Raw genomic sequence first — 27,060 nt, forward strand, 5'->3', positions numbered from 1 at the left:
TGCATTCTGAAAGAGTGGTTTGGTAGTCACTGTCGACACTTAGAGCAGCCACTGAGGTTCCAGACTGGCTGCTGTGCCCTGTCTTCGGTGGAGGCAGTTGTGATCTGACAAGCCTGACTCTCCAGTTCTTTTATTTATCCATGCTTATCCTCACCATAGCTTTTCAGGGCAGGAGTCAGATTTGTCTTTGTTGTTTAAGATTTTATTTTTGACTAACCTTTACACCTAACACGGGACTCATATTTACAACCCAGAGATCAACAAGAGTCGCATGTTCTACCGACTGAGCCAGCCAAGTACCCCAAACCTGTCGTTTTTCATTTTTATTTATTTATTAAGATTTATTTATTTATGGGGCTCCTGGGTGGCTCAGTCAGTTAAGCATCTGACTTCAGCTCAGGTCATGACCTTGGGCTCCTGGGATTGAGCCCCCTGTTGGCCTTTGTGTTCAGCAGGGCGTCTGCTTCTCCCTCTCCTTCTGCCTCCCCCGCTCCCTCGTGCGCTCTAGCACACAAATAAAATCTATTTTATGTTTTTATTTGAGAGAGAGAAAGTGAGAGGTGGTGTGGGGAGAGAGAATCTCCAGCAGACTCCCCACTGAGCATGGAGCTCAAGGTGGGGCTTGATCCCACAACCCTGAGATGACCCACACTGAAATCAAGAGTTGGACGCCCAACCAGCCAAGCCACCCAGGCACCCCTGTCTTGTTTTTTCAAAAATTCTATTAGTATTACTTTTTAAAAATAGTTTAAGTAATCTGTACCTCCAGCGTCGGGCTCAAAGCTACAACTCCTAGATCCAGAATCGCATGCTCCATTGACGGAGGCAGCCAGGCGCCCCCTATTAGTATTATTTGTAAGGCAAATGCATTAGTACGTTAACAGTTACTCTCAGCCTCTCGAACCCCACAGTGTTAGATATTCAGAAGCCATCATACCCAACACAAGTGATTATCTGAATTTCTCTTCAGGTTCCCTTTGCAGCCCTGTGCCCCAGTTATGCCAACCCTCAGTGCAGCATTTGTGGATGAGAATTTGCCTGATGGGACTCACCTTCAGCCAGGAACCAAGTTTATCAAACACTGGAGGATGAAAAATACAGGAAATGTCAAGTGGAGTGGAGACACAAAGGTATCCCCCCCCCCCATGGAATGAAGAAGATGAGGTGGTTTGAAGTGCCAGTGCTCAGCTGACAGGCTTTCTTTCTCTTGTCCCCGTTCTTTTCAGCTCAAGTTCATGTGGGGAAACCTAACTTTGGCTTCTACAGAAAAGAAGGATGTTTTGGTTCCCTGCCTGAAGGCCGGCCATGTGGGGGTCGTGTCTGTGGAGTTCATCGCCCCAGCCTTGCAGGGAACGTACACTTCCCATTGGCGTCTTTCTCACAAAGGCCAGCAGTTTGGGCCTCGGGTCTGGTGCAGTATCATAGTGGATCCTTTCCCGTCCAGAGAGAGCCTTGAGAACATTGAAAAGGGCATGATTCGCTCAAGCAAAGCTGATGAGCTCACCTGCCAGCAAGAGGTGAGCACTGGAAGGGGCACTAATGCTCCTCAGCCCACTCACAGCTGGCCTTTCTCCAGAAATCAGGAAGGGTAGCTCCTCCCCCAGCACCCCGGTGTGCTTGCATTGGGCCCATTCCTCAGGCTTTGTTTGCATGTCCTTTGGATCTTAGTGCAGGCATCCCTCAGTGCTCTTGTATCTCTTTGTAATGATGTTCCGCCAGCCTCTCTGCTGCGCGTGGACAGACACGGCTGCCTGGCCTGTTGAATGGCCGGACTGATGTTCCTGAACATCCCATGCACGTGTTCCCTAAATACTGAGGAAGCCTTGCCCTTGTTTTTAGTTGTAGTTTTTGTAAGCAGCTTCCCTTAATTAATAAAATAAATCATGCCTTTTTTTTTTCTTCCCCCCCTCCCCAACCCCCCAAGTGGTGAAGCACTGTTTCTTAGGGCATTTTACTGCTTAGATTTAGTTAACCAAAGTTAACGTCCTCTTTATTGACAACTGTTACTATGGTTAATCTCACTTGTCATTAAAGGAAGCTGGTGGGGATTCCTGGGTGGCTCAGTTGGTTAAGCGTCTGCTTTCAGCTCAGGTCGTGATCCCAGGGTCCGAGCCCCACATCGGGCTCCTTCCTCAGTGGGGAGCCTGCTTCTCCCTCTGCCTGTCGTTCCCCCTGCTTGTGCTCTCTGACAATCTTTAAAAAAAAAAAAAAAGAAAAAAGAAAGCTGGTGAAGGAGGTCGTACGTGAACACACTATTATTTTTGCTACTTTTCTATAAGTCTAAAATGATCTCAAAACAAGTTTTAAAACATGTTGAGGTACAGCAGTATTTTGGTTTTTAGGGAGGCAACTGTCGTTTACCTTTTGAGTTCAGTTGAGAGCCTAAAATTTGTCCCAATGGTTTGTCTGTATAGGAAACTTTTCTGGCTAAAGAAGAAATTCAGCTTGATGAAGCAACTGAGCAGACCAAAGGGACAGGAGCATGCATCCCACAGAAGACAAAAAATGTTGCCAGCGAGAGGGAGCTCTACATCCCATCTGTGGACCTTCTGACTGCCCAGGTGGAAGACTGAGCACTTTGGGGAGCGAGGGACAAAAGGCAGTGGAGAGAGTCCTTACCCTGTTGAGAAGGTGGTCTAGCCACAGGCGGTGCCCGGCGAGTTGGAGATCTGCCCACTTGGATCTAGTCAGATGCATTGAATAGCAAGGGCTGTGGAAGCAGGCCTCTAGATGTTTCTTCTCTGAATTGGGAACTCAGTCTTGGGCTTCCCCACAGCTTCCCTTTAGTCGCCTCTGCGTTTCTGCTTTTTGGGTTCGCTTTCACCCCCACTGCATTTTCTCTCTTTCCTGCCACTTGGTTATTTGGACATCTTGTTCCCACTTCACTCTTCTTGATTTCGTTTGACTGAGGTGAGGCATGAATTTGAACAGAGTACAGGAAGGTGTGGAGCTCAATGGCCTACAAGTCCCCCTCATGACAAAACCTGGCTTCAGCATCCACTGCAAGTAGCCTAATATTGTCCTTTCTGTCCTCAGGACCTGCTGTCCTTCGAGCTGTTGGATATAAACATTGTCCAAGAATTGGAGAGAGTGCCCCACAATACTCCCGTGGGTAAGAATGTCATTCAACCCATGTTGTTTATTAACAGACACAAAAGTGTTACACCCTAGACGCTGGTAGTGAGAATTTTATTGAGGAAATACATGGCAAGGATTTCTCTTATGGTTTGACATTAAAACTGCACCCATAGGTCCATTTTCCTTCTCTTCCCTGTTGTCGATCAGAGTCAAGACATGTTTGTGCAAGGCTTCTCCACCATAAAGGGACCCTTGAGGCACCTGGCTGGCTCATTTGGTAGAATGTTTGGCTCTTGGTCTTGGGGTTGTGAGTTCAAGCCTCATGCTGGCTGTAGGGATTACTTAAAATCTTGGTGGGGGGGCTCTTCTCCATTTTTCTCTAAACTATGTTCTTTTATTCTTTTACATTCCTGGTTCTGTGTCTTGGCCATGGTTTCTCAGGCCAGACAACTGTGATCCTTCCTGCATTCATTGATCTGAGATACTTCCACACCTAATGGTCTGCAGAACTTACTTACAACAGGCCTTGAAGCATACCTAGGTTTATTTCAGCCCTGCAGGGGGCAAGAAGCCTATGTGCTATTGCTTCTAGACACTGACCCTTAATGATGTGTTGCTTTGTTGTTGTTGTTGATGGTTCTTCTGTCTTCATTCTCCAGATATGACTCCCTGCATGTCTCCTCTGCCGCATGACAATCCTTTAATAGAGAAGCCAGGCTTGGGGCAGATACAGGAAGAGAGCGAAGGGGCGGGATTTAAAGTGCTTCCCGGTAAGGGGATAAATATTTGTCACGTATTCTCATTGTCCCCTTCGGTATCACACCATCTTCACACATACTCCCTACCTTACCTTAGCACGTCAGTGGGTTTTCTGTGGCCTCTCGTCATGTGAAGTCTCCTCACCTTCACATGGAGCCGATCGCAGCTGTTCCTTAGTATGGGATCTGCGTGGGGACGCGAGTAGAGGGAGCTCCTCGGCAGCAAATAGTCAGGGCTCGTGTCTTTCAGATCCCGCAGTGTCAGTCAAGAGGAAGGCTCAGACCACGGCCTCCATGGAGGAAGCAGAAGACGACCTGAGTGGGACCCAATTCGTGTGTGAGACTGTAATCCGATCCCTTACGTTGGACGCTGCCCCAGACCACAACCCACCTTGCAGACAGAAGGCCCTGCACAGTGAGTGCCCCGAGTTCCCTCAGCGAGCAGCACGGTGTCTGAACTGTGACTGCCCGACCCGAGTAGGAGGAAGGGCTCTTCTTCACTGAGCCTGGTGGTTGGGTGAGCTTTGTTAGGATCTGGATCGTGGTGGTTTCTTCAGACTCCACACACTCGGCCTGAGCGTTTTAATTCTAGCCTCAGATGCAAAGCAGCCACCAGAACCCATTTTCACACTTTTCTGAGGTGCAGAATTACAGCTGCGTGACTCACGCACAGCAGCCACGTGTGCTTCCTGGATCCTGTGCAGAGGAGACTGCCTGTAAGCTGACCCAGCTTCGGCAGAGACCTCCACTGGCCGCTGAGTGGTGTCCTTTCTCCAAGGACACAGGCCAGGAAGTGGGCAGAAGCAGGAGTACCAAACTTAGTTTCCCAAGGTTAAATTCTGCTGTCATCAATTTCCTTTATAACAAGAACTTCTAGATATTGGATAGGTAGCGACCATACTATGTATTTCTAGAACTATCCAAAACTTCAAATTCTAGTGCATCAAAATACGGGAAAATTTTCTTGCGTTTATTATAATGAAATGGGATCTTATACCTTTAAATACGATTTGTCTCACTTTTGTTCTAAATAGTCATTTCCGGGGCGCCTGGATGGCTCAGTCGTTAAGTGTCTGCCTTCTGGCTCAGGGCGTGATCCCGGCGTTCTGGGATCGAGCCCCGCATCAGGTTTCTCCGCTGGGAGCCTGCTTCTTCCTCTCCCACTCCCCCTGCTGTGTTCCCTCTCTCGCTGGCTGTCTCTGTCGAATGAATGAATGAATGAATGATGAATGAAATACTCATTTCCCTCCCCCCCACTTACGTACAAATACACAAAAATGTTTGTAGTAGTTATCTCTGATAGGATTATAGGTACCTCTTTTTCCTTCATCCTTGTTTTGCCAATTTTCTGCCATGACTCTCCACTACTTAACGAAGAGGAGGAGGAAAGTAGGCATACAGTCCTGCAGTACTCACTACCTAACATTTTCTCTTGTTATAGCACGGTTAGCTGATACATCAGTTTTGATTTGTCTTTAAGATTCATGGCACTTCTCAGAAGCCTTGGTGTTTCTCCATACCTCGTGAGCTTTAGTTCTGGCTTTGTCTTGGCTTCAGACTTAGAATGTGGCCATTACTGGTTCTAGTGGCAGCCCTTTCCCTCTGGCCACCCCTCTCCTCTGGCTTTCATGATTATAGCTTATGACCCACAAGGCTTTATCAGGTAAGGGTAGCACTGGGAGCTGCTTTTAGCTTATAGCTTTAAATGGACTGCTTTCCTCCTTTAGTGAAGTTTGCCTCCCGTGAAGAGGGACCACTTGGAGGTGAGCGGGAGGAGGCTGTCCATAGCGCCAAAGAAGCTGTTGTGGAAGAGGAGGAGGAAGGCGAAGAGGAGGATGAGCTCAAAGATGAGGTTCAGAGTCAGTCCTCTACTTCCTCAGAGGATTACATCATCATCCTGCCTGAGTGCTTTGACACCAGTCGCCCCCTAGGCGACTCCATGTACAGCTCTGCGCTCTCACAGCCAGGCCTGGAGCGAGGGGCTGAAGGCGAACCTGGGCTGGAGGCTGGGGAGAGACTCGCTGCAGGGGAGAACCAGCGGCAGGAGCAGAGCATCAACGACATCCTCACGACCTCACAGACTCTGGACACAGTGCCCCTTACCCCAGAGGTGGTTACCCCAGAGGTGGTAGGGCCTCCGCCACAGCTGTCCAGGTACCATCCACACCCCCCTTAGCGGGGCTTTTCTTCACGGGTGGAATAGGGAGGAAACAACTCAATCTCTTAGTCAGAAAAAGAGACTTTTTCCCGTAGGAAAAGTCTGCATTTAGATGAATAAAAGTCGTATTTCTCAGAATTTGTGGATTCTGAATTTAAAACTGTGCTTGTTCTTAATTATCTAAGTATAGTCTGTCTACTTCTGTTTTGATCATTGAGAGCCAGTTTTTTTAGTTTGGCTTGGTTTTTTTGCTTTTGCTCCCGAAACCGAGGATCAAAGAGAGCCAGTTTTTAAACACGTATATCCCTGGACCTTCCTTTCCCACTCTACTGACTCAGCGGTAACGGCAGCAAAACTCACTCTCAAGTTAACCCAAAGTATAATAGGAAGTCATCTACTATGGAAAAAATATATTCTTCATTGTCTGATTATTTTTCATCATCTGCTGATCTGTGTCATTGTATGGCAGATGATGGAGCCTTGACTAGGATTTAAATCACTCTCTCTCGGAGCTAGACATTTCCCTCAGTTAGTACCACTTAATTGGGGGGGAGGGGGCACCTGACTCAAGCCGGTCTCTCTAGCTTGACTGTGGCTACAGAGGAAAACCAGAAGTAGCATGAGCCCTTCCTCCCTGATCCCTACATTCGGACATGAGATGTGGATCAGAAAAATGAAGCCTTTGTACAGACAGTCTGCCACAGCTGTGCCACATGTGGTTTCTCCAGCGTTCCCATAGGTGCCTTTTCCACTGATTTTCGATTTTGTGTCTTTCTGAAAGGAGCCCTCCTTGTGTGCAGCCAGATGGTTTCCCAGAAGTGGATGTACCAGTTACCACACCAGAAGTGTCTTCAGTCCCCGATCAGATCAGAGGAGGTAATGACCAGCCTGAGCTTGATGTCTCTTTCTGTGCTCCTTTCTAACAAAACCAGGCATAAATAGGCACTTTGTCTTTGTGATTCTTGGCATGATTCGGAAACCTGCCCTTGTCTTTTTTCTGTGGTCCTCCCTCACATTCTTTTCTGTTCTCTAACTTCGTATTAAATGAGACCTCACAGAGGTGGGCATTGTGCTACAGTGGAAAGAACACAGGCTTTGGAGCTAGACCAGTCTAGGTTCCAGGCCTGGCTCCCCCTTTCCTCACTGTTTGACCTTGAAACAGTTCAGCACGGTCATAAAACCTACAGGGCTCTTTTCTTACCTCCAAAATAAGGAGACTGGCACCTTGAAGTTGTTAGTAGACCTTCAAAGTCACTTCCCACTCTTAATCAAAAAGAAAAAAAACCCTAAAGTACTTAGAAACTAATAAATGCGTGTGATAGGATTATAGACTTAGTTTTTCTCATTCAATAAACTGTCATTTTGGGTTGCATTCTGGACAGTTCTTCCTTATCACTTAAAATCACCTGCAAAATTTCCCAAGTATTTTAAATAAATGCTGTGATCAGATTGCTGCTTGCCTCTCAAAACTTGCCTCGCTGTGAGGTAAGAAACACTGGGCACTTTTGGATGCCACATCTAACCGATGGCTCTTTTGCTTTTAGAGTCCAGAGGCTCATCGGGACTTGTGAACAGCAGACAGATGAGCTATGACCACTCAAGGTAACTGGACCTTGTGCAGCCTCTTCAGAAGCAGGTGGATATCCTAGTATTGCTTCTGCTTACACAAGCTTCTCAAAGCATGTGCCACCTCCAGAGCACAGAGGAGGAGAGCCATCATTCCTCCATGTTCATTTCTCCTGAAGCCTATGAACAGCAGTGAACAGAGGGCTACAGTTACGTTTGAGGGTGTTCACATTCCAGGGGTGCCTGGCTGGCTGCTTCAGTGGAGCATGTGACTCTTGATCTTGGGGTTGCGAGCTTGAGCCCCACATTGGGTATAGAGATTACTTCAAAAAATAAAATATTAAAAAAAGGCGGGGGGTGGTTCACATTCCAGACCAGTATTCTCAAATTCACCTCACCTTAGTACCAGAGAAGGCAGGAAGGTCACGTCCACTTTGCATCTTAGTTATGGTTTCTTACACACACCTGCCTCTCTGCTCCCAATCATCTCAGGGCAGTGGCAAGGTGGACTCTTCCCTACAATGCCCAGAAAAATCACATTTCCTTTGAAGTTGTATCCTCTGAGATGACAATTAAGCAGACAGATTGCTAATACCCCTCTGTGCCCTTGACCGCATAATTTTCAGCTGGGACAGAAAGCTGGTGTACTAACCAGTGGGATGTGTTGGCTGCATGCCCTTACCTTGCAGCAGGAGAGCTGGGCTCTACATCAAACAAAGGTTTGTAGCTATGAAACTAATAGGAAAATGATCACATTCTCTTTTACATCCGTCTTTTTTCCTCAGGGGAATCCATTTTCTTTCAAGGATTAGAGCCCAGATTAGCTTGTAGGAAGGGAATGGTTTGTGTTGTTTAGGGACATAATTTGGTTTTCCTCCCCAGGCACCACCACCAGGGGAGCAGCATTGCTGGAGGACTGGTGAAGGGCGCTCTGTCTGTTGCTGCTTCTGCATACAAGGCCTTGTTTGCTGGGCCACCAGTCACTGCCCAGGTCAGTGTATGTGTCCTTTTCCTGTATCAAAGCCAAGTCACTGGAGAACATGCTGTTGCCTGTCTGGGTGGGAGAGTAGTGTGGCATTCTGCCACTTTCTAGCTGTAGGACTTTGGAAAAAGACCTAATGTTTGTTGAGGACCTGTTACGTGTGGGGAGCTCTTGCAAGTACGTGCTACAAGGTGAAGACACAAGTCCCTGCCCAAAGACAGTGGGACACAAGCGAGGTAAACAGTACAGTGTAAGATCCCACGCTGGTGTTCTCGGAGAACACCTCAGCCTGCGGTGGGCCCCTGCGTGGGGCCAGAGGCGGCTTCCTGGTAGATGATGCCTGAACTGAGTCCTTAAGGACAAAACAAGTACGTGCCAGGAAAGAGCAACAGAAAGAGCACTGTGACAGAGACTAACCAGTAAGAAGAGTTGGAAGTGTGAGCCCGAAAGATGAATTTGGGCTGGGAAGAGTAGGAAGAGAAAAGCCCAATTTATGTAGGTGGGGTGCTGTGGTAAGTGGTTTGGGTGTTACTTTAAGGCTAGTGGGGGTGGGGGGCAGTGAATGGGCTTTAGGAAAATGATTAACATCAGATTTGTACCTAGTAAGGGAACTCCACTACAGTGTGGAGGTTGGGGGAGCCCTAAAGCAATCCATTTGAGAATCCATGTGTTAGGTGGAGAAGAAGGGTAGAAGAGAAAGAGAAATTGCACAACTTGGAGATCATGATTAAGAGGCTGGAAAGAAGTCAAGGAGGAATCCCAAGTTTCTGGCTTTGGGCAATGGATAGTACCATTCATTAAGACAGGAAGTCCTGGGGCACCTGGGTGGCACAGCGGTTAAGCGTCTGCCTTCGGCTCAGGGCGTGATCCCGGCATTATGGGATTGAGCCCCACATCAGGCTCCTCTGCTATGAGCCTGCTTCTTCCTCTCCCACTCCCTCTGCTTGTGTTCCCTCTCTTGCTGGCTGTCTCTGTCTCTGTCAAATAAATAGATAAAATCTTTAAAAAAAAAAAAAAAAAAGACAGGAAGTCCAGCGGGGCGCCTGGGTGGCTCAGTCCTTAAGCATCTGCCTTCAGCTCAGGTCATGATCCCAGCATTCTGGGATGGGGAGCCTGCTTCTCCCTCTCCCACTCCCCCTGCTTGTGTTCCCTCTCTCGCTGCCTGTCAAATAAATAAATAAAATTTTAAAAAAAAAAAAAAAAAAAAAAGGATGTCCAGAAAGGAGGATATATTTGGGCAGGACAGGAAGAAAATTAGTAGGTCCTTTTTGGATGGTGTGGAATTTGAGGCACATCCAAGTAGAGGCACATCCAAGTGAAGTTACCCGCAGTGCAGCTGGGCACATGCCTGCGGCTCACAGAGGAGAGATGTGGCCTGTAGGTCAAGTCACCTGCACACAAATTCTAGCAGAAACCACGTGACTGGGTTAGTGTTTCCGGGAAGAAGGGGATGTAAAGCAAGAATAGCCTTTAAGGACCCCCTAAAGAAGGGCCCTGCCCAGAAGCCTGAGGAGGAAAATGTGCTAGAGCTTAGGGAAGGGAGCTTGAATGAAAAGGAGGTGCCAGTGCCCCCGGGGAATAGGGAGCAAGTGGAGAGGACTGAGAGTGCAGGTCTGCCTCATTCTCAGGTAGCTGGAGCACAAAGAGAAAGAGCAAAAGCTGGGCCACAGAAGTCAGAACGGGATAGGTATTTTTACAGTTGGCCGGGCCAGTAGCAAAGGAGGTTAGCAGTCAAGGTGAGAGGGGATAATTCACAGGAAGAGATTTCTGAGGTGGCAAGAGATCACGGAATAGCAAGCAAAGGACATGTGGAAGGATTATCCTGGAAAGGAGGGTGGATAATTTATGCTGAAAGAGGGAAGAAGGGAACAGTGGAGTTGGGCCTAGAGAAATGCCAGATAGTGTGCTCAACAGATATCCACACTCTGGTCCTAATCCTCTCAACAACCCTGCCAAAGAGCTATTTTTTATCTCTGTTTTCTACATAAGAGAATTGATGACAGTCAACACAGTTGGTAAGTAAATGGTAAGAGGGTAATCCAAGAATGAAATCTTGCCATTTGCAAGGACGTGGATGGAACTAGAGGGTATTATGCTAAGCAAAATAAGTCAAAGAAAGACAAATACCATATGATTTCACTCATATGTGGAATTTAAGAAACAAAATAGAGAACATAGGGGAAGGGGAGGAAAACTAAAATAAGATGAAAACAGAGAAGGAGACAAACCATAAGAGACTTAACTCTAGGGAACAATCTGAGGGTTGCTGGAGGGGAGGTGGGGGGGATGGGGTAACTGGATGATGGGCATTAAGGAGGGCACGTGATGGAATGAGCACTGGGTGTTATGCAACTGATAAACCACTGAACTCTACCCCCGAAACACTAGTAATACGCTATATTGTTAATTAAAAAAAAAAAAGTGAGGGTAATCCAAAGTGTTAGGGTTTAGAAGGTTACGTGTCTACCACAGGGCTTGGCCCAAAGAGGGAGGTAAAGGAATGTTAGCTCCCTGTTTTGTGGATTGCTTCTGTTCTTAAAAAGGTGGGGGGGGGGATGCCAAGAAGTTCGCCCAAGATGTCATTTCCCAAGCAGTTTCTTGTTCAGCTGCGCTGCATAGCTGACCGTCCTCTCCAGGTAACGGCCTCTGCCCCTGCTTCCACTGGCCCCGTCAGCACAGTAACCTTTACCTTCACGGTGTTTCCAGTGCTTGCTCGAAACTTTTCCTTCACCAGGCCGAAGAATGCTTCCTTCTGAAGCCACAGCCTCCTAGTCCTGAGGGCACTTCTTCAGTTGCCCGATTCGGGTACGAACATAGGGAATCCCGAGCAGGGCATTCCCAGTCCTCCCTCAGGTGGCCCGATACAGTGTCAGGTGGACTGAGTGGCCATACCCTTGCGTTGAATTCCCTGGTATTTTTTTTTTTTTAATTTATTTATTCGACAGAGATAGAGACAGCCAGCGAGAGAGGGAACACAAGCAGGGGGAGTGGGAGAGGAAGAAGCAGGCTCGGAGAGGAAGAAGCAGGCTCAGAGAGGAAGAGCCTGATGTGGGGCTCGATCCCATAACGCCGGGATCACGCCCTGAGCTGAAGGCAGACACTTAACCGCTGTGCCACCCAGGCGCCCCTCCTGGTATTTTAAACAGATCTGGAAAGATGTGTATGATTTACAAGATAATAACAATTTACAAGGCACATAAATGATACCGAAAATGTTGCTCTGCTTGACTACACAGCCAATAGTTTCTGAAGATCAGACAGCAGCCCTGATGGCCCATCTCTTCGAAATGGGATTCTGTGACAGGCAGCTGAACCTCAGGCTGCTGAAGAAACACAATTACAACATCCTGCAGGTTGTGACAGAACTGCTTCAGGTCAACAACAACGACTGGTACAGCCACCGCTACTGAGGAGTGGCCTCGTATTAAATCACTTTGCCTGCTGCTCAGAGATGGTCTTTATTCTGTCCTTGGGGGCATAGGGGAGAAAGCCCTGGCTTATTTTTTAATCTGATGAATCTATATAGAGCCCATTATTGAATTATCAAGACAGAACCTGCATTACAGTATTTTTTGGAACAAATCAAAGACCAGAACTGAAACAGAGACATCAGATGAATTGTAGGAAGACGGTTCTTCAGCTGATTTGGATAAAGCTGCTGTCACCATTTTAGTGCATTTAAGAGCATAACTTCCTATAGAACCGTTTTTCTTTCTGCTTGTATCAAAGTTGAGTGTTTTCTTTGGTTAAATGTGGATGTTTCTATGGGGATATCTGTTGTCAGTTTTTAAAAGAAATTAACCTTGGAAGTTATATTCGAGAATTCTTACAATTTTTCTAGCCTACCCCAAGTCTCACAGCTATGCGGTATTGAAGTGACACCCAGAGCCCCAGAGAAATCTTGTTACTCTTCCTTGTTCAAGGACAAAGTCATTTCCCTGCAAGACTTAGTAATCAGCGCTGTCGTTTATTCTAAAGACCCCACTGGTACATTCAAGAAGATTCCTTCTGGGTCTCCGCACTTCGTGAGAGGAGGAGGGAGTGTGCTCATTAACCCACCAGCACCTGTTGAGCTGTGTTTACTGTAGTAATTTTGCATACGTTTTTCTTTATTTAAGGGAACAAAATTTAAGTAGATAGTGTGAAATATTTTGCTAATACTATAGAGAAGGGAAAAACTTAAAAGGAAGAGAAATGTAACACTTACCTTTTTTCTTACCTTCAGGGCGGATGTTAGAGGTGAAAAGTGAAAGGCAGGCTCCTACGTTAATCTTGAAAAGTTAGTTCAGGGGTGGGCAAATAGGAAATGCTGATGACTTCTTGAATGTTTGAAATCCATTCAAAGGTATCTAACATTAGTGAGCCAAGAACAGGAGGCGGCTGTTTTGCAAAACTTGGATGAGGACGTCAACTCTAAAAGTTTTGAGTTAATCCCAGAATGAATGAGAAAGCTTTCTGCCAGGGGCCCAGGTCCTCATTCTGTTTGCAGAAAGGAGTCGGGTACAATGGGTGAAGGAAAAGGTAGTAACAAAACACTAAAAGCTATTTTTCATGAAAGTGACTTCCTGGAAAAAAAGACTCTTACCCTCATCCAGAAGGGGGAAGGACAGTAAACTAGTATTATTTAACCTGGTTGGTATTTATAATGAATGGTTATGTTAATTAATCATTAGTCGTCATGTTTGTTTACACTATACTTCTTGACCGCTATTAAATAAACCAAGATTCAGACTGCAAGCCAACCAGGCTGTTCATTATTTAAAACGTTTTTATCCGGGCTTCTGGGTAGAGGCTGAGCGGCAGGGTGTGTGTAATCAATTGGGTTGATTTCGGACGGGACGTATTCTGACCTCCTGAGTCGTACTGTAGGGGTCCAGGAGGACCCCGGGGGCCAGTCGTCCGTCCGGTCCTACGTGTACATAACCGCTTCGAGAATGGTGAAATAAAGGTTCTTTGAAAGGCTTACCTGGAGTGGCTGGTGCTTGCGGAAGCAGCGTCCGGCCCCCGCCGTGGTCTTTGAAGACAAGAGCTTATCCCTCGCCGCGGCCTCGGGAGGGGGCGGGCACCTGGGAGGAGCGGGGTGGGTCAGGAGGAGCTGGGGCGGAGCCTCCCTAGGCACCGAGTCAAAGCTTGGGGCGAGTCCCCGGGTTCCCGTACTTTCGATTCTGCCTGCAGCCGTTTCTGCCCTCCTGTCGCCCGGGGGTGGGGTAAGGCGCTCCCCAGATTTTCCTTTCTTTCCTTTTGGGAGGCAAGGGTTGAGGGACCTTCGGTGCCTCCTAGCCTCACGCAGGCACTGGCGGGTTAACAGGCTCGACTAACGGCCTCGGGGCGTCTGGCAGGACTTACAACTCTCTTTCGAGAAATCCCAGCTCCTGCGGCTGCTCCCCTACTCGGGCCCCTGCCCGAGTCCTCCCTGCCCGAGCCGCTGCCCACGCTCTACAACGCTGCGCATTCACTCCCCCAAGACTGTGCCGAAGGGGGCCAGTAGCCTGGTCAGCCCCAGCCGGTGGGCCCTCAGGTCACCCTGCCTTACAAGCCCTTCTCCCCAAAGACACACTCCAGAAATCTCACTCTTGGCTGACGGGAGCCCCGGATCCCAGACCTGAACCAGGTGAGGCGCTGTTGATGGGGGTCCAGGAAGGTCCGGTGTGCGGCTTACCTTGCCAGCTCATTCTGCCCCCACTCCTGAGCCTTTGGGGAAGAATCTGGATTTTTAGCCTTTACCATTCCTTAGTGAAGGAGAGATCCTGACCATTGCTCTCACCCTTCCCCAGGCATTCTTTCTTACCCCACAGAAAGCAGTGAGGAACAGGCTTCTGCTCCCTTTCAGGGCTATTTTAAGGTTCTTGGGCACACCTGTGACCAGCTTAGCCGCCTTGCTCTTGTTCCAAAAATTCCCTGCCTTCCAGCTAGGCCAGCACCTGCCCAGGCTCAGGAATGGAAACTTGCTTCAGCTCCCAGGCTGGGAGATCGCAGGCCTTTCTGCCCGGGTGTCCTGAGCACCTCTTCAGAGTCACCTTGTTGCAGAGGATGATGGGACTTGGGACTGCGGCCTCCCCCACCGCCCACCAGCCCGTCCACTTCCTTCCCTTGAAGCAAGTGACAGCTCAGCAACTTTCCCAGGGGGAAAAAAAAGTGCTCGGCTGGTCACTTCTAGAAGTCCCTTACAGGGAAATAACTTCTGCTTTTCTTCACTCTTCCCTCTTGCAGGCTGATTGAGCTCCCCTGCAGTAATGAAAGGAAACACCCCGAGATTTCTGATCCCAGAGTCCCACGTAACTGCTTAGTTTTCCTTATGCTAGCTTCCTTGGGCAGGAGCTTGCTGAAATGGGGTGGTGCTCTTTGCCCATCTTGACAACCCAAAACCAGAGTGGCATCCGATGGTCTCTGTGCTAATAAGCTTAGCACTGAATTCTGTTCTTCTCTCATTAGTGAATACTGCCCCTGAGTCATGGGTGAGATGTTCTCCCAGTTGGGCTCTCGGGAGGAGGAGAACAAGTCGATCCTGCCCCCCGGCCCGGCCATGGGTGGCAAGGCTGCCTGCTACTCCAGCACCCGAAGCAGCAAGTCTTTTTGTTCCCGCATGCCTGGTGAAGGGGCAGCCAGTGCCAGCTATGTGACTTGTCCCACCTGCCAGGGCAGTGGGGAGATCCCGCAAGGTGAGTGGCCCAAGGCTTTGGAAAAAGCTGGAATCCAGAAAAAGCTCTTGGCAGCCAGCAGGCCCCTCTGAGCCTCCTGGAATGGTGATGGGTCTCCACGCTCTTGGTCCCCCAGCTGCAGGCCAGCCAGCGAGATGTTCACCTGCCCTGCGCTCGCTGCAGAGACACCCCCACCCCTTCTGTCATGGTGGTTCTCCCCAGCCCAGGGGGTCTCCAGCCTCCCTATCCCCTTAGCAACACTGTGTCTTAGGATTCAGAAAGTGACAAACGACCTCTTCCAAAGAAGCTAGGCTTCTCGCTCATTTGCTGGTTGGTGCTTTCTGGAAATTCACACCTGAGAAGGAAAATCTCCCTTCCATCCAGAGCCGACAAAGTTGAGCTGCTATCTGCCCAGCATTCCCAGTCCTGCTCTGGGGCAGTGGTGGCATGCTTCTGACTCGACTCTCTGGGGTGGAGGTGTGCTCTGGCAGGCTGGCACAGGAAATGTTCAACATGCATACTTCTTAGCCCTCTCTTTTACCTTCTTTCTCTCTACAGAGCTGGAGAAGCAACTAGTGGCCCTCATCCCCTACGGGGACCAGAGGCTGAAGCCCAGGCGCACGTAAGCCCCTCTTCTCCCCTCAGCTCCACATGCCATGGTCACCCCTGGGGGCTCTTTGTCTACCCCATTCTACCTCCCCGCCGAATTCTTCTCCACCGAAGCCTCACTGAGTTCCTATATACTAGCTCTGTTTCCGGGGTTTTTCTTGGTTTAAGAAGTCTGGGGCACAGCCGATGCGGCCCAAGGGCACTGGGTGTCCTGAGCTTCGGTGCTTCCAAGAAGCCTGGCTCCCTTGTGAAAACAGAGGCGCTCTGGACTCTGCAAGGCCTTGCGGAAGGGAGGCAGTGGCCCTGGCTGCGCTTAGTTTGGGGAAGCTCTTTCTCCTCTCTGTGGCAGCTCACACCTGCCTATTGTCTTCCCGGTGGAGATGGAAAACCAGCAGCTGCCCATTCTGAGATACTCAGAGCCTCAGAGGCAGCCCTGAGTCTCCCGGGAGGGGGTCGTGACCCTGTTTGTCGTCTGGGTGTCTCTGACGTGAATCCCTGCCTCCGCTTCCCAAGGTGCTCAGCTGCAGGCTGGGAGCCCCCCGCCCGCCCTCCCAGCCCCCTGCCCCAGACCCTGAGTCTGCCGGTGCCCCTCATAAATACCGGCGAGGTGCTATCTCTGTAACGCCTGGCTCAGTTGTGAATTAGAGGGACGGATGATGTCCTGTTCTGAATATTAATTTTAAAAATTCCGAACTCTGTGTGGACATGGCTTGAGCGATGATAGCTGGCCCTTGCTGAGCTGCTGTGGCGGTGGCCTCCGTGCTTTGTCATGCTTTAGCCCGTAGCAAGTTCTGTGAGGCAGGTACATGTCTCTCCAGTTCACAGACAAGGAAACTGAGTTCTAGGGAACTTCAGTGGGTTGCTCAGAGCTACTGGGCCAGCGGGGTACAGAGAGCTGGGAGTGGAAGCCAGGCTGCATGCCTCCCGATCCTGTGCTCCGACCCACTTTGGGCCACATCCGCACCAGGCCTGGTCCTCCACAAGAGGGGAGGTAAAAGCGCAGTTGGGAGGGGCTGGTGCCGGGGAGAGCCTTGTATGGGGAGAGGAGCGCCCCTCTCTGCCCAAGGGTGCGTCCTGTGCAGACCTGTCCCCTCCTCTACCCCGGGCCCTTCCGTTTTCCCACAGGAAGCTCTTCGTGTTCCTGGCCGTGCTCATCTGCCTTGTGACCTCCTCCCTCATCGTCTTTTTCCTGTTTCCCCGGTCCATCGCCGTGCAGCCCGCGGGCCTCAACTCCTCCACGGTGGCCTTCGATGAGGCCGACATCCACCTCAACATAACGGTGGGTGGCTGCCTGCTCCCCTGAGCCCCACCCCACCTTGCCGGCAGCTCCCCTCTGTAGTCCTTGTCCGGGGTTGCCATCCCAGAGGGTGTCACCCAAGCCTGGGGAGAAGCAGGCGCAACCGTGAGCCCCACAGCAGACTGTGCCCAATGAGGATGGTACACAGCGAGGGGCCAGAATCAGGGCGAGAGAAATAAAACACAGGGTGTGGTCGGGGTACATGCCTGAGACTCCCTGGGCGGGCGGAACTGAACAGAAGCCTCACAGGATGAGCCTGGGTCCTGGGCCAGCTTCATGTCTTATGGTGACCCCTTCACCATTAAGAGCCCCTCCAAGGGGCTCCTGGGACTAGGCTTCTGCAGCTGAGACCCAGAGTGGGAGTGGGGCTCAGTCAGTTGGGGGGGGTGCGGTGGGGGGTGGGAAGCTATCTGACTTCTCCTTTTCAAGGATGGTCACCTTCCCACTTCCCTTTCCCTTGTCTTCCTCCTCAGAATATCTTAAACATCTCCAATAGCAACTACTACCCCATCACTGTGACCCAGCTGACCATCGAGGTTCAGCACCTGTCGCTCGTGGTGGGGCAGGTCACCAACAGCCTCCTCCTCCACGTCGGCCCTTTGGCCAGTGAACAGGTGACTCCCTCTCCCCGGCCAGCCCTGCCCACAGGGGTGTGGATACGGGTGGTGGTCAGAAGGGGCCGCTGGGGTTGGGGCTCACCCTATATGTCCATTTGGTTGACAGATGTTTTATGCAGTGGCCAACAAAATCTGGGATGAAAACACATAGTAAGTATCCCTTGATCTCTTCTCCCTTAGCCCTTTCCCCGGCTGGAAACCCAGGCTTCATCCCTACCAGATTTCCTGACTGCTTAGCAAACCTGCCAGCCAACGTTTGGCCCTCACTCTCGCGGCCAAGACTGCAGTGTGCAAGGGGTTCAGGGTCCCCAGGCCTGTGCCTGTTTGGACTTAGTTTGGAATGAAAACAGGCCAGAATTTGGTTAATTCTCACAATACGTAACCTTGGGCTTTTCAGCCCGAATTGCTGAGAAAGAAGAGTGTCTTGGTTTCTGCTGAGAGAGGGGTTGCACACATCTCGGCCAAGCCTGTGGGGCTTGGAGGAATGATGTGGCAGCAAGGGTGACATGCCCACCTTACAGGGAGAGAGAGAGTGGGAGTGGCATTTGGGGCCCCTGATGGGAAAGAGCCCAGGAGCCTGGAACCTACAGGTCTCCAAGCTGCCAGGCTGCTCAGTGTGAAACATGGTCTCATGTTCTTTCTCTCTCAGCAAAGTCTGTTCCTGGATGAAAATCAAAGTCCACCATGTGCTTTTGCACATCCAGTAAGTAGGGCTTGGAACCCGGGCGTCCCCCTGGCCCACTTCTGACCCCAGGCTCCCCTCTGTTCCACCCTGTGGGAGGAGTCATCCAAAGCTAACTCTGTGGATCTTCGTTGGCTCTTGGGAAAGCAGGTCCGGCCCCTTCCCTACATCCCACCTTGCTTATAAGCCGTCGGTGTGACAGCCACAGAACTGTCTGGATCACAGGTGGGACAGTTGTCCCAGGGGCTTTTGAGAGTAGGGAGCAGAAGGACGAGCGTGGGGTGTTTGAGGGAGCCCCTCCTCCCCAGAGAGCAGAGCAGGGCCAGAGTTTTCCTCTTCCCCCCAGACACAGCAACAAAGCCTGCTTCCTCTCCAGGGGCACCCTGACCTGTTCGTACCTGAGCCATTCAGAGCAGCTAGTCTTCCAGACCTATGAATACGTGGACTGCCGGGGAAACACGTCAGTGCCCCACGTGCTGGTCCCTCACCCACCATGACCCGTCTGCTGTTCCCGAACTCCAGGCCCTTGCCAGCCTGGGCCGTATCTCCCAGCGCCCAAGGAAGGACTACAGTGACTTTGCCAAAGGAAAAGCTCTGCTTTATTCTACCTCCCCCTCCACACACACCCTCAGCACAGGAAACCCTACGTGGAAGTGAACTTCACATGCACACACGCATGCCACTCAGCGTCCTCTGACTTCCACGGGAAAAGAAGTCTGGTTCTTCTAGGGGCCAGCTCCAGCCTTTCCCCTTTGTCTGTCTTGAGGAGAGTCTGACCTGATGTGTGCTCAGAGCTGCCTTAGTGTCCCTGGACTGGCCTCTGCCCTTTCTGTGCTGAGCACCTTGGTTGCCTCGCTCCTCTGGGGCTGGCCTTCCTCCGGCCTGAAGGGAGAAATGGTTCATTTAATGTGGCTTTTAAAACATGGATCTTTTTCAAGTTCTCCACCCAGTGATAGGAAAAGGACTTGAGGGACATGCGTGCTGTCTCCTGCCTTCCTGCTTTGGTCATGTGACACGGCGGTGCTGGTCTGCTGCTCTCCTGGTAACTTGTCCCCTGACAGGATTGGCTAAGGCCCTTGGGGTCAGCAGCCTCCCTGGTTAAAGACTGTCCCGGTTCCTAGGAAGGCAGAGCTGTTCTCTGGCTAAGGCATCTCCATAAAAACCATTTTATCGCAGCAGGAGCAGACATGGTAGGGGAGTAGGGGAGGAGAGGGGGGCACGCCGGCACCCCCTGCGCCTCTCCAGGAAAAACAGATGAAACCAGAGTCCTTTGGGAAGGTATTTATTGAAGCAAGGCTTCTGGCTGGTGGCAGGCCCGCGACCCTGAGCGCGCGTGACCGACGCAGGTGGGTCGGAGGGTGGTGCGAGCTGTCTGCAGAGCTGACGGGGTCAGGATCCCGCCGAGCTGCCAGCATCCCCGGCTTCGCTCCAGGGCCCATCCTCTGCTCCCAGAGGCCTCTGCTTTCCTTCAGGCACGGACAGGCTGGAGCTGCGCATCAGGGACTGGTCTCGACCTCTCCTCGTTGCGGTCACTCAGATGAAGCAGCAAAGTCCCAGATACGGCAGGTTCCTCCTGGGCTCCAGATGGTGGTGGTTTGTGGTGTCACTGAGCCAGAATGGTAATGGCCACTGAAGGGAGCGGTGGTTTTTGTCAAGCCGGGAGATGAACTGAGGTGGTGGGGAAAGCTGAATGTGAAGTTGGACGGTTGGAGGGGGCAGTGGTAACAGCACCTGGCTAGCCGGCTGGGGGGACAATGGGAAGGAAGGAGGTTGTCCTGTCTCTGCACTTTTGTGCCTGAGTGACTGGAGTCAAGATGCTGGCAAGAGCACGGAAGTCCAGAAAGGCCAGGCAGGAGTTGCTGTGTCAGTTGCCAAATGTAAAGGATTTATATTGTATTCAATAAACTGTACTCAGTGTTAAAGAATAGTGTCTCCTGTGAGTTGGGAGGAGAACTGGACGACAACTGGGTGTCCGAGTGCCTGCCAAGCTCTCTTCCCCAGGCCCTGAGCCCCTCTGCTTAACCTGTCCTGCCTCTGGCTGCTGAGAGCGCTCCCAGGAGCTCGCTCGCTCCCTCCAAGTTTCTTCCCTACTCTCATATTCCTGTTCTGTGCCCCACCCCAGGTGCCCCTGCTGCCCCCCCTCAGGAAACCCTGCACTGAGGGGCCCCTTCAGCCTGTGTGGGCAACCATGAAAGGCCCAGGCATCCTCTCACCAGCCCCAGGTGGAAAGGGGGACAGGTTGTGGAGGGACCCTGGGGTGTCAGCTTCCAGAAGTGGTGAGGGGGTGGAGCCTGACTGCATCCGGGAAAGGCTGAGGTGGAGGAAGGAAGAGGCCTGTGGGGTTTTGTGGGCCAGTCCCCCTCCCCTTCCCAAGATCAGGTGTCCTGTACTTGAGGCTACAGCCCCCCTTTCCTCTGAGCTCTTGCCACCCCTGCCTCCCATCATCCATGCCACAGCTTAGCACCCACTATGGGCCAGGCGTTACACTGGACTTGGGGGGGCCCTGCCTGCCGCTTCTAATGCTGCTCCAGGCCTGCACGGTGTGAGGCAACCTCTCCCTCCCCAACTGTGTCTCACTAAGCCGTGGCCAGTGGGGAGGGGTGATGGCTCCAGTGAGAGCCCTAAATGTAAAGCCCCCAATAGGGGCGTCAGGGGCTCAGTCGGTTAAGCATCCAGCTCGACTCTTGATTTCAGCTCCGGTCATGATCAGGGTCGCAGGATGGAGCCCTGAGTCGGGCTCCGTGCTCAGTGAGGAGTCTGCTTCTCCCTCTCCCTCTGCTCCTCTCATCACTCCCTCGAGCCCACATGGGCTTGCTCACGCGCTCTCAAAATCTTTAAAGCCCCCGGCAGACGTATCCTTGCTAAATAACAGCCAGCAGTGGAGCTATAGACTTGGGAGGCCCAAGACCAAGTTCTCCCATTGGCTTTGCCTGCCGAAGCATGGAATCACCTACTTCTCCCACCCACTCCATCCTCTTCGTGGGTCCTCATTCCCCCTTCCCTTCATCCCAGTCTCACAGAGCTGACCAGCCCCCTGATTCTTTTTAGGAGGAAGTCACATTTTATCCCTAGCTAGCAGCCTCTTCTAGAGTGGATCAGTAGGGGGTGACTTGGTGTGGAGATACTGGGGTTGGGGAGGGGCCGAGAAGCGGTCATCTGTGTTTTTGCTGATGGCCAGTGGAGTTGAGGGTCTATCTCTGCGTCACCACTGCTGCCTGTAATTCGTTGACTGAGAAGAGGGAGAGACAGGAGGCAAACCGGGTTAGTTAGCCATTTCTGGGACTGCTGTTCTAGAACATTGTATCAAGCCTTTTGAGGCGAGAGGAATAAAAATAAAATGGAGCGACCCAGTCCTCATCCCAACGGGGCTAGCATCAGGCTCTCTCATCCTTTGCACCTGGGTCAGAGAAGCCTTCTTTCCAAAGCTTGTGCTGTGTTACGTCCTTCTCATCAAGAGTGACCACCCCGAGTCTGAAGGCCTGGATTGAGCCAAGCTCCAACTAAGGGATGGTGATGCCTTCTCTTTCAACTGCCGCCTTCAGTGGTCCTGACCCTTTGTTAAGGAGGTGGTATTATGTCTCTCATTTTAGGGATGGGGCAGATGAGGCTTGGAGGTGCAGTCACGCTGCTGGGGAGTGGTGATCCCAAGACTCACCGCCTCTCACTTCGAGTCTTGCCTTCCTCCTGCTCCAGCTGCCTCGGCCCCAGTCAGCACTTACAACAGCCCCTGTTTTGCTTCTCTGGCACCTGTCCTGTCTTTCCGAATAGACTGTTAACCCCTCCGTTTCTGCTGAGTGCTGAGCCACCCGCCCTCCTAGACATTTTTATGAAGGCAACAAATGGGAGGAATGGGCCGTCCAGCAGTGACTATATCACCGCATATAAAGGCTTTATGTAACGGACCTTATAAATAATTGCAGCCCCTCCCGCCAAGGAAGCCTCTCTAGGAGTCCACACGCACTTAACACATGCAGCCGGAGTCTACCTGCCTTTCACACTGCCTCACCGTGAATCGTGAGTGCTTGGCGTATTTATCCGGATTTAACTGGAATAACTTCCTGAAACCTGATGGTGAAACAGCACACATTATTCACCTGACAGTTTCTGAAAAGGGAACACAGCAGAGCTGGACCCTCTACTACGTGTCTGGGGGGCAGGTGGCAGGCCCTCCCTAGGGCAAGGCACAGACGGAGCCCACCCTGAAAATTCACGACTGGGAAGCTGCACTGTGATTCCCTGTTCCCGACTTCGCAGGGCACAGGACCTGTCTTGTTATGCCTAGGACTCTGATCCCACCCTCACTCCCTCTGACACCCTCATCCCAGAGGAGGGGCTGCCACCCTCTGCAAAAGTCAGCAGCTTCCTTTGCCCACCCCAGGGTGATGCAAACGTCCCCAGGAGGAGTGGCCCCCAAGTAAAGGCCAAGGATGCCGGAGAGAGTCAGAGGCAGTGGGAAGACCGATGTGGATTCTGGACTACAGGGCTGGGGTGGAAGCAGGGACTCTCTCCTCATCACCTGCCCTCCCAGGCATCTCACTTACTAGGTCCTTGAGGGAGTTTTGTTCCTCTGGGGAATCTGTTAAAGTTGGATTGCCCTCCAGCTTGATGGGTCCTTACTGAGCCAAGCTGAGGACCTGGCTTTTGTGAATCCGGCAGGATGTGCACGGAGGTGCACTGAGTGAGAGGGTCCTGGGCATTCTGTTGCCTTGGCTGAGGTGGCGGTGGTGGTGCCGGTGGGGTCTGTGACTGCTCTGGGAGCTGTGGCTGGGTGGGGGGCACCTGTGGCTGTGGTGGCGGCTGTGGTTGCGCTCCTGGTGGCCTCCGGGGCAGTGGCAGCTGCTGCTCCTGTAGTGACTCCCGAGGGGACTGGGATTTTTTCTCAGGTTGGGCTTCCTCCTCTTGGAGTTTCTTCAGTTCCTGGCAAGAACCCCCCCCCCCGCGAGTGGCATCCTCACCCCTCCCCACCCAGGCACCCATCTGCCAGAGACACTGCGGGGAGCAAGGCAAGCCATCAGTGGACAGGCAGAGGTGGCCCAAAGTCTCTGTTCCCTGGACTTGGAGGCTGGGCTATCTCCCTTCACCCACCACAGCACCCGAGAACCGTTTCTTCGGTGACAATGCCCCCAGCACAGCCCCAGCCCAGGAAACAGCAGCCTCCAAGCACCTACCTCCTACCTTGGGAGCTGTGCACTGAAAACAGTTTGCAGTGCGGGAGGATACAGAATACTTTCTTGCAAACACTTTGAAACAGCACGTCCAATAGAAATACTATGCATGTAGGGGCGCCTGGGTGGCACAGCGGTTAAGCATCTGCCTTCGGCTCAGGGCGTGATCCCGGCATTGTGGGATCGAGCCCCACATCAGGCTCCTCCGCTATGAGCCTGCTTCTTCCTCTCCCACTCCCCCTGCTTGTGTTCCCTCTCTCACTGGCTGTCTCTGTCTCTGTTGAATAAATAAATAAAATCTTTAAAAAAAAATTTAGATTAAAATTACTTAAATGTATATAAAATTTTAAATTCAGTTCCTCACTCTCACTAGCCACATTTCAAGGGCTCAACGGCACACAGGCCAGTGGCCACCCTATTGGACAGTGCAGCTTTAAAATCTCTCAGGCCAGGGCGCCTGGGTGGCTCAGTCAGTTCAGTGTCTGCCTTCTGCTCAGGTCACGATCCCTGCTCGATCCCTGCTCGGTGGGGAGCCTGCTTCTCCCTCTGCCTCTGCCTCTGCCTGCCACTCCCCCTGCTCGTGCTCTCTCTCTCTCTGTGTCAAATAAACAAAATCTTTAAAAATAAAAAATAAATAAAGCTCTCAGGCCTGCTCCTCCCTGGATCCCCCACCAGGCCTCAGCCTAGTGCAACAGCAAAGTTGAGTTACCCTAATACACACACACACACACACACACACACACACACACACACACACACACGAGTCCATCCAAGAGAATACCAAAGGACCTTACTTTCTTCCTACCCCCAGCAAAAAAAAACATTGACCAAATAACAGCTTCCTAGGGATCTGTCTCCCCTCCCCGTTCCCTTGCAGCCCCTGCAAGGACCTTGATGAACCTGGACCCTCCCACGCACCTGCTCCTGCCCCTCCTGCCCCTCCTGCCCCTCCGGCTGTTCCCGCTGCTGCTGCTGCTGCTGCTGCTGCTGGGCCATCAGCCACCTCCTCCGGTCCAAAGTCATCTGCCTGCGCCGGGCCTCCCAGTGGTAAGCGCTGCCCATGATGGTGGGGGTGACAGAAGGCCTTGGAAGGGGGTGGGGGCAGGCAGAGCGCAGGATGCTGCCCCCACCGCCTCTGCTTCCTCTCACGCCCACCCCACTGCCTGTAACCAGAACCACCTCACAATGGGAGGAGGGAGGCGGTCTTCCTACGTTGCCGAGGGAATGTCTGTAAACCACATTTCTCTCCAAGGCCCTGGGAAGGTGGAAAACACCCTTCCACCTTAGCTTTGAGTTTCCAGGGGCCCCAGGGACAGTTTCCAAGTCAGCTAGCTTTTGTCTCTGATTTCTGTCTCCCACCCTTCCCAGGATTCCAGCACCCTCCTCTGGCCCTCTGCTGACGCCTCCCTCCCCACCACCAAGGTTCTCTGGGGTTACCTTTCCCTCAGTCTTCCATCTCCTCCTGCTATGCTGAGTCAAGAGAAAAGAAAATAAAAAATCCAACAAACTCTCACGGGGGGCTGAGCCCCTGTGAAGGCAGGGGTGCTAATTTGCCTGGGGGTTTAGAATGCTGGGCTCAAGCCTGGGGTCTGCCTCTTCCTCTGACCTTGGAGACCCTACATCACCTGCCTGGGCCTCAGTCTCCTTGCCCGTAGAGTGGCAAGGGTATTACTTTTTACTCCCTTCACAGGACTGGCATCAGGACCAAGTGGATTAATGGATGAGGAATGTACAAAACAAAGCAGAAAATACCCAGTTGCAGGTTAATATTTTTTATTCTCCTACCCAAGTTTCATCTCCGGTAGGTGGAATGGCCAGGGGAGGGGATCATTTCCTGCAACCCAGGAAGGCTTCTGGGAGCAGGGACTGGGTGGGCTTTTGACTGCTAGGCTACCTCCTACACCCACGTGCCCTTACCCACAGGTAACAATCTTTCTAGAAGCCGCAGAGCCTGAGTCCAGCTAGGGGGCTGGGGGCAGGGGAAGGGCATGGGTGTAAAAGGCCTTCAGAACCAGCCCCAGCTTCAAACACCGTGCTGGTGGAAAGCAGGGTGCAGTGGGAAGGTGACAAGGGAGAGCAGCCCTTGAACCAGAGAACAGGTTCCTGGAGAACCTGTCAATTGGGGCAGCTGCTTTAATGGAGGGAGCCCGGGCTGTGGAGTCTGGCACACTCAGGCTGAATCCTGCTTGTGCCACCATTAGCTGGTGGTACTTAGGTAGGTCACTCAGTGTCTCTGAGCCTTTCTGGTGACACTGTTTGTGTAGAGGCCGCTTTTAGGCAACAGGCTTGAGCAATGGAATGTAGAAAGGGCCTGTGGCAAGCCACCACCAAACTGAATACAGACAGGCTACTCAGGCAACCCACATCAAACTATCCAATCAGGCACAGTTACCAAAAAATGGAAAATTCCATGTCCTCATACCTCCTCACCTTCCGTCTTTAAATACAGCCAACACCCGCTACCTCGTGGCAGACCAAACCAGCTCCCCTCTGCTCCCCTGCCTGCGGCTCCCTGTACATGTACAAATGTGGCCTAGTTGCTCTCTCTCTGATCAGTTTCCTCGCCTGCAAAGTAGAGAGAATAATACCTCCATCCAGAAAGTGTTGTGATGATTAAAGGAAATAATCCACGTCAGGCACAGGATTCAATAAACAGAAGCTTTTACATCCCAATAAACCTATCGTAAGTGGAAAAAAAAATCTAGGTCGAAAATGCATTTAATACACCAGCCTACAAAACATCGTAGTGTTACAGAGCAATCTATCCTAGCTGCTAATTCAGGAAACAAACGGGTGAGCCCTGGCACTCTGTCCCGGCCAACAGCTCCATCCTGGGGAATCTGGAGGGGGCCAGACAAATCAAAAGCATAGCTCCTGGCTGGGTTTGCCAACACCGCTACCAAGCCAACTCCGATAAATTCTTTGCTAGAGAAGCCAATAACTCAAGAGAGGAGGGTTTGGAAAAAAGAAAGGGAGAGATTTATTTCAGGTGGCAGCAGCTAAGGAAGGTGACGGGCTTGAGCCTTAACCATCGACCTCTCCAACAGCAAGACGGACACCTAGAGTGGTATAGAGCTCGGGAGGGTACGTGCAAGAGGAGAGGCAGAGAGCGTATGACCGTGCGGATTTGGTATGTGGTCAGCCCATGATTATGGGCGGGGAAGGGAATGTGTCAAGTGTGGTCTTCTACACATTCCATTGCTATCAGGGCTTCTCTGGTCTAGCGATGGGAATGTTCCAGTCATTGTCAATGCCTTAAGAAAATGTGATAAGAAATAACCACTGGGAGGGGCACCTGGGTGGCTCAGATGGTTTAAGTGTCTGCCTTAGGCTCAGGTGCTGATTTCCAGGCCCTGGGATGGAGCCCTGTGTTGGGTTCCTGGCTCAGCAGCAGAGAGTCCGCTTCTCCCTCTCCCTCTGCCTCTCTGCCTGCTCGTGCTCTCTCTCTCTTTCTGTCTCAAACGAACAAATAAAAATCTTAAAAAAAAAAAAAAAAAGAAAAAAAAAAAA

At 51.5% G+C, this 27,060-nt stretch overlaps 3 protein-coding genes and 1 long non-coding RNA gene across 12 annotated transcripts in view; 2 read left to right on the top strand and 2 right to left on the bottom strand.

The window, feature by feature from the left end:
• NBR1 (NBR1 autophagy cargo receptor) overlaps nucleotides 1–13,279 on the top strand; it is a 30,544-nt gene extending 17,265 nt beyond the window's left edge. For 4 of the 5 annotated variants that reach the window (XM_011216745.3, XM_011216744.3, XM_002930053.4 and 1 more), the window contains 11 exons: nucleotides 971–1,130; nucleotides 1,227–1,517; nucleotides 2,415–2,561; nucleotides 3,037–3,112; nucleotides 3,738–3,848; nucleotides 4,087–4,251; nucleotides 5,564–5,990; nucleotides 6,776–6,870; nucleotides 7,539–7,596; nucleotides 8,443–8,551; nucleotides 11,779–13,279. In XM_011216745.3, the coding sequence (XP_011215047.1) occupies nucleotides 971–1,130; nucleotides 1,227–1,517; nucleotides 2,415–2,561; nucleotides 3,037–3,112; nucleotides 3,738–3,848; nucleotides 4,087–4,251; nucleotides 5,564–5,990; nucleotides 6,776–6,870; nucleotides 7,539–7,596; nucleotides 8,443–8,551; nucleotides 11,779–11,952 (1,813 nt within the window). In that variant the 3' untranslated portion in view covers nucleotides 11,953–13,279. The remainder of the gene's footprint in view (nucleotides 1–970; nucleotides 1,131–1,226; nucleotides 1,518–2,414; nucleotides 2,562–3,036; nucleotides 3,113–3,737; nucleotides 3,849–4,086; nucleotides 4,252–5,563; nucleotides 5,991–6,775; nucleotides 6,871–7,538; nucleotides 7,597–8,442; nucleotides 8,552–11,778) is intronic. The other variant, XM_034641134.1, reaches the window with a different exon arrangement.
• LOC117795676 lies at nucleotides 4,981–14,547 on the bottom strand. Its single transcript, XR_004619774.1, has 3 exons — nucleotides 14,331–14,547; nucleotides 13,509–13,608; nucleotides 4,981–5,035 (listed from the first exon to the last, which is right to left on the bottom strand). It is a non-coding gene; the product is annotated as an uncharacterized LOC117795676 (long non-coding RNA).
• On the top strand, nucleotides 13,638–20,310 carry TMEM106A (transmembrane protein 106A). 2 transcript variants are annotated; one of them, XM_011216742.3, is made up of 9 exons: nucleotides 13,657–13,749; nucleotides 14,094–14,153; nucleotides 14,975–15,201; nucleotides 15,739–15,802; nucleotides 16,915–17,068; nucleotides 17,560–17,700; nucleotides 17,810–17,853; nucleotides 18,353–18,406; nucleotides 18,762–20,310. In XM_011216742.3, exons 3-9 carry the CDS (start codon nucleotides 14,994–14,996, stop codon nucleotides 18,880–18,882), a joined length of 786 nt encoding a protein of 261 aa, XP_011215044.1. In that variant the 5' UTR covers nucleotides 13,657–13,749; nucleotides 14,094–14,153; nucleotides 14,975–14,993; the 3' UTR covers nucleotides 18,883–20,310. The 2 variants fall into 2 exon arrangements, with proteins under 2 accessions (XP_011215045.1, XP_011215044.1); XM_011216743.3 differs by lacking the exon at nucleotides 14,094–14,153 and having other exon boundaries at nucleotides 13,638–13,749.
• A 143-nt stretch (nucleotides 20,311–20,453) lies between these two features.
• Nucleotides 20,454–26,918, bottom strand: CCDC200 (coiled-coil domain containing 200). 4 transcript variants are annotated; one of them, XR_004619773.1, is made up of 4 exons: nucleotides 23,561–23,771; nucleotides 22,927–23,302; nucleotides 22,392–22,450; nucleotides 20,454–21,614 (listed from the first exon to the last, which is right to left on the bottom strand). XR_004619773.1 is itself a non-coding variant. In XM_034641136.1 (4 exons), exons 1-4 carry the CDS (start codon nucleotides 24,610–24,612, stop codon nucleotides 21,588–21,590), a joined length of 606 nt encoding a protein of 201 aa, XP_034497027.1. In that variant the 5' UTR covers nucleotides 24,613–26,918; the 3' UTR covers nucleotides 20,454–21,587. The 4 variants fall into 4 exon arrangements, 2 of the variants coding, with proteins under 2 accessions (XP_034497027.1, XP_034497026.1); XR_004619772.1 differs by having other exon boundaries at nucleotides 23,554–23,771; XM_034641136.1 differs by lacking the exon at nucleotides 23,561–23,771 and adding an exon at nucleotides 24,469–26,918.
• Nucleotides 26,919–27,060: the final 142 nt, after the last annotated feature.

Source organism: Ailuropoda melanoleuca, chromosome 13 (assembly GCF_002007445.2).
Source record: "Ailuropoda melanoleuca isolate Jingjing chromosome 13, ASM200744v2, whole genome shotgun sequence".
Taxonomy (NCBI): domain Eukaryota; kingdom Metazoa; phylum Chordata; class Mammalia; order Carnivora; family Ursidae; genus Ailuropoda; species Ailuropoda melanoleuca.

Coding starts and splice junctions, on each gene's coding strand:
- TMEM106A (XM_011216743.3), top strand. CDS start 14,994: ATGGGTGAGATGTTCTCCCAGTTGGGCTCTCGGGAGGAGGAGAACAAG. Junction 15,803..16,914: donor AGGCTGAAGCCCAGGCGCAC/GTAAGCCCCTCT, acceptor GTTTTCCCACAG/GAAGCTCTTCGTGTTCCTGG. Junction 17,701..17,809: donor GCCCTTTGGCCAGTGAACAG/GTGACTCCCTCT, acceptor TTTGGTTGACAG/ATGTTTTATGCAGTGGCCAA.
- CCDC200 (XM_034641135.1), bottom strand. CDS start 24,612: ATGGGCAGCGCTTACCACTGGGAGGCCCGGCGCAGGCAGATGACTTTG. Junction 23,303..24,468: donor GGCAGGAGGGGCAGGAGCAG/GTGCGTGGGAGG, acceptor GGTTCTTGCCAG/GAACTGAAGAAACTCCAAGA. Junction 22,451..22,926: donor AAAACTCCCTCAAGGACCTA/GTAAGTGAGATG, acceptor TTTCACCATCAG/GTTTCAGGAAGTTATTCCAG.